Raw genomic sequence first — 8,661 nt, forward strand, 5'->3', positions numbered from 1 at the left:
TTATGGGACACTGCTGCTGAGTGCCAGTGCAAGATTTATAGTACTGGATGACTCATATAAGGATGTTTCTGCATTGCCTTTACCTGCAGTGCTGATTTTATTTCCTAAATATCAAAAAAGGTCCTCTGGAATGCCTTGTGTGTTACAACGGGCTACACAGACTGTTTGGTGGTGATAAAAGATACCGTAACTTTACAGTAAAATAAATTTAGCTAAGCACTTTATAGTTCATGTAAAAATCAAATTTCAGACTAGCAAGTGTTATGATTTAATTAATTTGTTTTATGACTTTGGCACCAAATACACAATCACATTTCCTTCACGTGCACAATATAAATATCTTACTGACACTTTTTCAAATCTTTGACTGTAATTCTGCACTACCAAGGGTATGTGGATTGGTTTCAAACATAAAAATCCTGATATAACAACTTTTAAAACAATCACACTGAAATATATTCACAATGAGATATTTAAATATGAGCATTTCTACTTATTTACAACAGAAAGGTCACATGAAATTACCTATTTAGATGTTTCCCCCTCAACTACACCAATTTTTTTATTATATGTTCTTTCAAAGGCACTGCTTATTTATCTATATTCTGTCAATAGCAAAACATAATTGTTTAGATGAAAAAAATTCCAAGTAGTACAATACACTTGTGGAAGTGTTAGAATATTCTTGTACATAAAATTGATCACTTTGCAGCTTATGCATGTCTTGTGAAGTACAGATGATTTGACATACCACAATTACCACAATTTTGGCAAAAAACCAGAGTTGAGTTACACATTACGTTAACACAAATGCTCTTACATACACATTGTATATTCTGTCTTTCTCACTGTTTCACCTGGTGTCTACCTCACAATATTAATAACCACAGTTTCAGTTACATTTGAACACTATATCACACAATATTCATTCCTTCATTTGTATGCAATCCCAAATAAACACACCGGGAAAAGTATTAAGCTATTATTAAATAAAAAAAATAGTGAGTTAACCAACTCATGAGCATTTGCAAAATATGCACCCCAAATCTCCACTGACTTGTTTAGATGCTAGGAACAAACTCTTCTTCTTTTAAATCAAAAGTGACAATATAGACACACTACTGTGATCATCTGCTGAAATGATTATCATATAAGCATAGTTCAAACACACACACACAAAACTTACCATGCATCTCACTATGTATTGAGCATGTCCCCCACCCCCAAAAAAAAATAAAAAATAAAAAATAAATAAAATAATACTTTGACCTTGCTTCCTTAAGGATAAATTCCTGTGGAAGTAAAGTAATCAGAAGTAGAAGGGACAGCATTAAAACCACTGCTCTCTGTCTCATTCCTAATGAATGGTAGAGAGGGGCTTAAAGCTGTCCCACCCAGGTCTATGTGTTAAACTGTGCTCTGGCATCAAATAGTCCTTTAATCTGTCTGGTAGAGGCAAGGCCTTAACCTTGTCCTCCAGAGGCCAGGGCTGCAGACAGTCGCGGATAAAGGCGCGACAGAGGCAACGCAAGGGGAGTGGCTGAGCTTCTTGTTCTCTAAGCCGGTTCTGAAGCTCCAGTAGGGCCTGGGGAATTGGCTCATGCCCTTGTACAGACAGCACAGAATGAGCAGGCAAAGGGGGGAAGTTTGGAGAGCACACCTGAGCAAGCTCTACTATTACCTCAGCTTTAGCCAGCAAGTCAGTCACCTCAGCAGCATCTAGAGGTTCTTGCAGAGCTTCTTTCAGCCGAGTGAAAATCAGGTTATAACCAGTCCAGCATGATGTGCCATGACAAGAGCAAAAAAATGAGGCACCTCGCTGGAGGAGAAGAGTAGCCATAGGGTAAAGGATGTCAAAGTGCTCCAAGCTGGTGTAAGTTAAAGAAGGCTCCCACCCCTCTCCATCAATTGTGCTCAAACAACAGCTAGGATCAGCACCGTGGTCCAAGAGGAGGGCAGCAACTCGGGTACAGAAGCACCCAATCACTTCTGCATCTTCTATGCTGCTATCCAGGACCTCTTTAACTAGGAAGATGAGTGAAGACATGGGGGTCTCACCATCATGAGTTGTGGCATTCACATCAGCACCTACAGAGTATGCAGACAGACATTGAGAAAATTAATGGAATGTACCATATGATCACACAAAAATGCACACATACTTTTACTTGACAACCATTTGGTAAATTTGGTAACCATGTAAAGCAAACTAGACAGATGGCAAAAGATTGAACCACTGAACCCTCCTCAACACTAGGGTATACTGCCTAACACTAGCCAGGCTAAGCAGGTGATGAATTTCGAACCAAAAATCAAACTAAAACTTAAATTCACCCAATCATGCAAAATTTCAAAACTGAATAAATAGTTTTTATGAATGTTTAAAGTTTGCCTCAGTCGATTCTAAACTGCATCTTTAAGTTTAACTGCTGTACAAAGCTGAAATACCTACCAAGAATACATGCCACAATAGGAATATTTACTTAATATAATTGAGAAATACACTGATTTATTGGAAGATATAGTTTTACATGAGTGCAAGAAATGTTTCATAGTTAAAAAGAAATCTTTTGTTTTCCTGCATTTACTAAGCCTATGAATTATTAATTTATACATGCTATGTGCTTGCACAACTAAAAATCCATTTTATAAGTATTTTTAACCCTATACTTGAGGCATGTAAAACCACAGCTCTGGAAAGATCTGAGGTTTCCCTGTTCCAATCCTCTGAATTCAGTTTATTAAGGCTTTGCTAATTAGCTGATGAGTTCAATCAGGTGCATTTACTGACGCAAAAAATCAGTTTGAAGCAGTGCTTCCCAGGGGAGCACAATGACTGTCAACAAATTGGGAAATGATAGCTTGATTTAACTCTGGAAACGTGAGTTAAAAGATTCTTACAACTGTGTGTTCAGGAAAAAGAAGCAAATACGATTACACTAAGATTTTTTTCCTGAATACACAACTGATTAAGTTTTTTTTTGAGAAAAATATAGGTGAGTGTTTGATAAAAGTGTGTAGATACTATATAACAGAATTCATCAATTCTTAAAAAAAAATAAATAAATAAAAGATATATTATTTCATGTTCAGACATAGAAAAGTAACCAATTATTCTTAGTGTCATATTTATCCTTTCTTAATAGTTCAGCTCAGTTCAGTCATTCTACAAACAAAAAAACTCAATGTTTAAAGTCAACCTGAAATTGAAATGGACCTTTTTTCACCTTCTTAAATGTCCCAGGTCATATTAAGCATAATCAATGTATTACTTAAAAGACACATCACACAAAATGATTTTTTTGGCCGTCTGCAGATTTTTGGTCACAGTACACATAGAAAATGCATTATGATTTCTGATTTGGGTTGACTAAAATGTTTTCAAAATTTGCAAGGTTATATGAAATAAACTGCTTGAACTTGCAGTGCTTCAAACTTTTAATGGAAATAATGTGACCTGTCATGAGTTGGGGTGGAATGACCTGTATGTTCAAAGGGATTCATAATTTTTAATGACAATAAGTTGTCCAGTTAAATACCTCTCTCCAGGAGCAGCTGAATATTGCATGCGTTATTGACTGTCAATCCATCACTGCTGGCAAAAGCATGCAGCAAGGCAGTCTTGCCTGAAAAAAGGATAAACATTTGCTAGTGTGCTGTGCATTCCAGAGGCCACAGATATATATATATATATATATATATATATATATATATATATATATATATATATGAACAGTGTACACATAAAAATTCTGAGCAACTATCTACAGAATTTTTTTATGAAAGTGAAACTTGATGCAAGATGATGTGTACTCCTCCACATGGGATGGGAATTGGGAAAGGAAATTACTTACAAGTGTTGATTATAGGTACAGCAGAATTAACAAAACATACAAAACATAGAATGATAGTGCATTGAAAAAAAAAGATCTACAAGGTTTTTTTTGCCACTAGCACAAATCAAAATATAATTGAGTTCACATGAAAATTCTCACATGCATCAATATGACCACTTTCCCAAATGATCAAACCTTTCTTAAAAGTTCAATTACTGTTTACAGCCATTCATAACTGTGCATAATTGGCTGCTTTTCAGCTACTGCACAGAAATCTAATCTGATGTGAGAATGCTTTCACATGTATTATTTTTGCAAAATGGACAAATAGCTCATTTTATTTTTTTAATTGGCAAATTCTTAATTATTTTTGTACAAAATAGATTTTGTATTTTGCTTTTTAAATTGGCTAATGTTTTAATTGGCTAATAACTTGTTTTTTTTATTTTAAGTAAATATGGGAGTGCATACATGCACATTTTTCATTCGTCTAGCCAAATTTTCATGTCTAATGAACACCATCTTCACAAACAACATTATAAATACATGTATACAAGACTTAAATGTGAATTCTGCATATACTTTCATACATATGGCCCCAGGTATGGTAAAAGATACATGGATCTTTAGGTCTTTTTTATGGATTTGTGTTTTATGACACACAATCGAAAGATCATATTCTACTTTTCCTAGAGAGGTCTATGTGATGAAACTAACTATGGCTGGCCATTTATGACATATTGCAGTTAGATAATATTCCTGCAGATACATCACCATTCTTGTCTTTGGCATTGACATCGGCTCCAAGATCCAAAAGCATGCGGAGGCAGGAGAGTCTATCTGCTTCCTCACTGGCAAGGTCCAGAGGGCTACTCTCATGAATCTACATGCAAAAAACATTTAAAAAACACAGACTGAAAGGCACTTTACATCAAAGCAGTCAGATTTTTTTTCAATGAGTGATAGCTTCTGACATATAATAATAGACTCACCCTATCCCTCTTGTCAATTTTTGCCCCATGTCCAGCTAGCAATTGTACCATTTGTGGTTTATTCCTAAGCACTGCAATGTGCAAGGCGTTGTAGTAGGACACTGGGTCTATTAGGAAGGAATCAGAATATAAAGCTGAAAAATGCTTTAGCGTGTTCAGACTTGGTGATCTGAATGGGTTATCATAGAATAGTTCTAGTTTTAAAATGTGGATGAATCACATTCCAAAGACATTTGATATACACACACATCAGTCTTAATATACTGCATTTATGCTGCATTTTATAAAAGCACTAACACACTCAAGGTTGTGTGTTTTCACTTATTTCATCTATATTAGCATCAGAAAAAACGTGGTAACACTTGGTCTTTTGTCATACTGCTCTAGAACGTCACAAGACATAGATAGACCCACAAGCTCAGTTAAGTCAAAGTACAGCAAATTCCAGAAGGTTCACTGGATATTCCCCACTTATTGTCACCAAATCCCATAAAATCTACCTATCAACCAATCAAGTTTTTTTTTTGTTTATATGTTTTTGTTTGATGTCAAACGTCTGTGCAAACGCTAAGCAAACCAGAATTAGCATTAGTCTTTCTGCTTTGGTCCGCACCAAGGAAACTAAACTACAAATGTAAACATCTACACAATGCAAGTTTACAAAATGTTTCTGCTGGATAAGCCAGGGAGCCAACAGGGGTGACAGACTCTACAGTGCTGCAGAATTCTACCTTAGACACACCAAATTTAATTCAGCCAGGTTAATGGCCAAGGCTTTTATGAGTTGAATTCTGTTAACTCTGCATCTGAACTTGATAACGCTGCTACAGATTTAATCTACGCTGAAATGAAACGCCATACAAGTGTTAAATATTTTGGCCATTTTATTTTAATTTCACTTTAGCACAATTTAACGTAAACAAAGGTTTAGTGAATTTCAATGTGTGTCCTGACATGGCACATTGAACATAGCATGACTAAAAACAAAGGCTGCCAACTGCATTTTGATTAGAGTCTGCATGAAGTGCATTGCATTGCTTTCCACAGACACACACGAATTGTACTAAAACAAAATGAAAACAAAAAGGCAAAATAATTTACATTTTTATAATTTACATTTTATACATTTCTTTTTTAGCACAATTTATGTGTGCCTATAGAAAGCAATGCAATGCACTTTTAATCAAAATGCAGTAAAGTAGTCTTTATTCTTAGTTATAATATGGTTAATGTGCCTTGTCAGGACACAAATTAAAACTTGGTAGACCATTGTATTGAATTTATATACATAGCAGAGCTCTTAGAAGAATAAAAAAACCTTTTGGAAGAATACTAACCTTCAAAGTTTAGGTCAGCTCCATAGCGTAAGAGCACTTGGGCAGCACTGATTTTCCCAAGTTCTGCCACTTTAAACAAAGAGTAGCTGATTCCCTCAATAAACACCGGCGACTGGGACTCTTTTTCAAGTAGCTCCATGAGAGATTTACAGATATCATCATCATCCATGTCAGGCCTATACAAGGTTAAAACAAACATAGCAAACTCTGCTGCACTATAAGAACGTAGCTAACAACTTGACGGAACCAGCCAAAAGAGAAGTTCAGTCAACAAGATTTACTGGAGAGAGCATATTGAATGTAAGCTAATTTAGTTGTATACAAAATGCTTGCAAAACATTAGCTAGTGTCCTTACCAACGTATGCTTACCTGTGAGGTTTAGTTTCCCCTTTCTCCATCTCTACAACACACATCACTGCATCCACAAGTGGCTGGTATTCGTAAACTATTCTTCTGAAGCCGTGTAAGAAAGGCATACTCTCTTCTCTACGGAGCCTCTTCTTCACCCTGAAATATTATATCCGATAAACCACATGACAATGAAACATTACATTCCCTCAGTTACTTCATGAGGCCGTTTCAGTTGTGCCTCCAAAATAAAACTAACGTTGCTATTTTATAACGCTCTAGACGCCGGTGAATGCCCTGGTTGGTTAGCACTACAAGCTGATAAATTGGTGAGTCACTGTATTACATTCACTTTTGTCGCAGCTAACCGAACTTTGGGAATGAAAACAAACTATTCATGTTTCAGATTGTTGAAGACTGCTTGCTAGCTAACGTTATGTTTTTAATCATTCAGTGCTAAGTTAGCTTTAATGTTAGCAAGGCTCGCTATTTCAAAGCATTGCAAGCGTACTTTTAAAAAACAGTCGGTCCTAGAAACACAGCGTAAACGACTTCCACGTTGTTAAATTGAGTACTACCATCATATCATCCTCGTTAGTATACTCATCATTTATTAAAAAACAAATATTTGTAGAATTTTGGAAATAACGTACAGACAACAGGACACCGGAAGTAGGTCTTCTCACATTTCTTCTTCAGACGAGTTCTTCCTCCGTGGATATGGCGGGTGGTTAGCTGTAAGCGCATAGTGCCACCTTGTGTCACAATAACTACATACCTTTATCACAAAGTAACCTCCAACAAAACACCGACTCAACATTGCAGATCCACCATGCTGCATATGGAAGCGTGTCAGTAGCAAAATTATAATGAAAACTTGTTTTATGTAAAATGGCAATGTATGTTTAAAATTTTCCATTCATTTTTACAATTTTGTACTCAAAATTTCAAATTCAATTTTACCTTTACCATTTGGTACACAAGTATTGACATTTCATTTACACAGAGATTTAGACACTTTCCAAGTAGCTTTATTTAAAGTAAAATGTACTTCCAGAACTGCATATTAATGTTTATGATTATGGAATAATGGTGGCAAAATGGTACTTAAATCTATTTGCATTCTTTAATAATGCAAAGCAATGATTTATTTATTCGATTTGTTTTATATTGGAATATAAAACAATTGGAAGAAACATGATTTTAAATCTCAGTCACATAACTATTAGATATTAGTAAAGATATTACCATAAACAAATGCTTACACTATATTATCACTTAACACTGATAACAAAAGCAAGTACCCAAACACACCTTAGCTGCCTTCACATTTCTTTGTCTTGTTCACTTAAAATGGCAAAAGGAGATGTTTCCGAGGAGATTATACATAAAATAATCCATTTACACAAGGACACTCCACTCTTGCTTCAGCACTGAGAGAATTCACAGGTGTTTCTGTTCATTCTTCCACTGTGAGATAGCTCAACACTATGGACATCCTCAGAAAGGATGTGTATCTGTCAAGAAGCCATTACTAAGAAATGGTAATAGACAAAAATAAAAAGACAAATTTGCACTAGGACACAGAAACTGGAAAGAACCCAAGTGTGTGTCAATTTAACCTATTATATTTCAGTTGATCCAGATTATTAATCTATTGTTCATATGTCAATCCTTTTTCCAATCAGCAATGCCTACTGTAATATAATAACCTCGAAAAATACAGACATAATACAAACTAAAAAAATCAGCTTGTATCTTACATTGGCAATATGAGCCTTTCAGTGAAGTAAATTGAAATTCGTATTAAAAGATAAGACATGTATTCTTGCTTATATATTCTCATTCATAAGTCCTGAGGAACTCTTAAATGGCTATATTCTAAACATTTCTTGTATTTTATTACTTTCTTCACCTAAATTGTGGTAAAAGCACTTGTAATTATTATTACATAACAATTTTCCAAACTTTTGTTCAGACCAGGCTGAAATGTACAGACAAAACCTCAGACTGAAAAGCTAAGATGCTGAAATCCTACGAGATATAAGAAAAAAAAAGAGAAAAAAAAAACTTCAGCCACATATATCAGATGTCTAGATCCTTTGAAAGGCTGTAATGATACATTTGTTTCCCAAAAGCCAGGAACA

At 35.2% G+C, this 8,661-nt stretch overlaps 1 protein-coding gene across 2 annotated transcripts; it reads right to left on the minus strand.

Annotated features, from left to right (window-relative positions):
* Positions 1-1,183: 1,183 nt before the first annotated feature.
* asb6 (ankyrin repeat and SOCS box containing 6) lies at positions 1,184-7,249 on the minus strand. 2 transcript variants are annotated; one of them, XM_036578914.1, is made up of 7 exons: positions 7,168-7,249; positions 6,536-6,673; positions 6,166-6,341; positions 4,829-4,935; positions 4,611-4,719; positions 3,540-3,626; positions 1,185-2,088 (listed from the first exon to the last, which is right to left on the minus strand). In XM_036578914.1, the coding sequence occupies exons 2-7, from the start codon at positions 6,640-6,642 to the stop codon at positions 1,358-1,360; spliced, it is 1,317 nt and encodes a 438-aa protein (XP_036434807.1). In that variant the 5' UTR covers positions 6,643-6,673; positions 7,168-7,249; the 3' UTR covers positions 1,185-1,357. The 2 variants fall into 2 exon arrangements, with proteins under 2 accessions (XP_036434808.1, XP_036434807.1); XM_036578915.1 differs by lacking the exon at positions 3,540-3,626 and having other exon boundaries at positions 1,184-2,088.
* Between the last annotated feature and the right edge of the window lie 1,412 nt (positions 7,250-8,661).

Source organism: Colossoma macropomum, unplaced genomic scaffold (assembly GCF_904425465.1).
Source record: "Colossoma macropomum unplaced genomic scaffold, Colossoma_macropomum, whole genome shotgun sequence".
Lineage (NCBI taxonomy): Eukaryota > Metazoa > Chordata > Actinopteri > Characiformes > Serrasalmidae > Colossoma > Colossoma macropomum.

What these genes read in the sequence shown, in the direction of transcription:
- asb6 (XM_036578914.1), bottom strand. Translation starts at nt 6,642, where the DNA reads ATGCCTTTCTTACACGGCTTCAGAAGAATAGTTTACGAATACCAGCCA. An exon ending in AAATTGACAAGAGGGATAGG is followed by an intron (nt 4,720 to 4,828) that starts GTGAGTCTATTA and finishes TTTTGCATGTAG; the next exon opens with ATTCATGAGAGTAGCCCTCT. An exon ending in CAATGCCAAAGACAAGAATG is followed by an intron (nt 3,627 to 4,610) that starts GTGATGTATCTG and finishes TCCTTTTTTCAG; the next exon opens with GCAAGACTGCCTTGCTGCAT.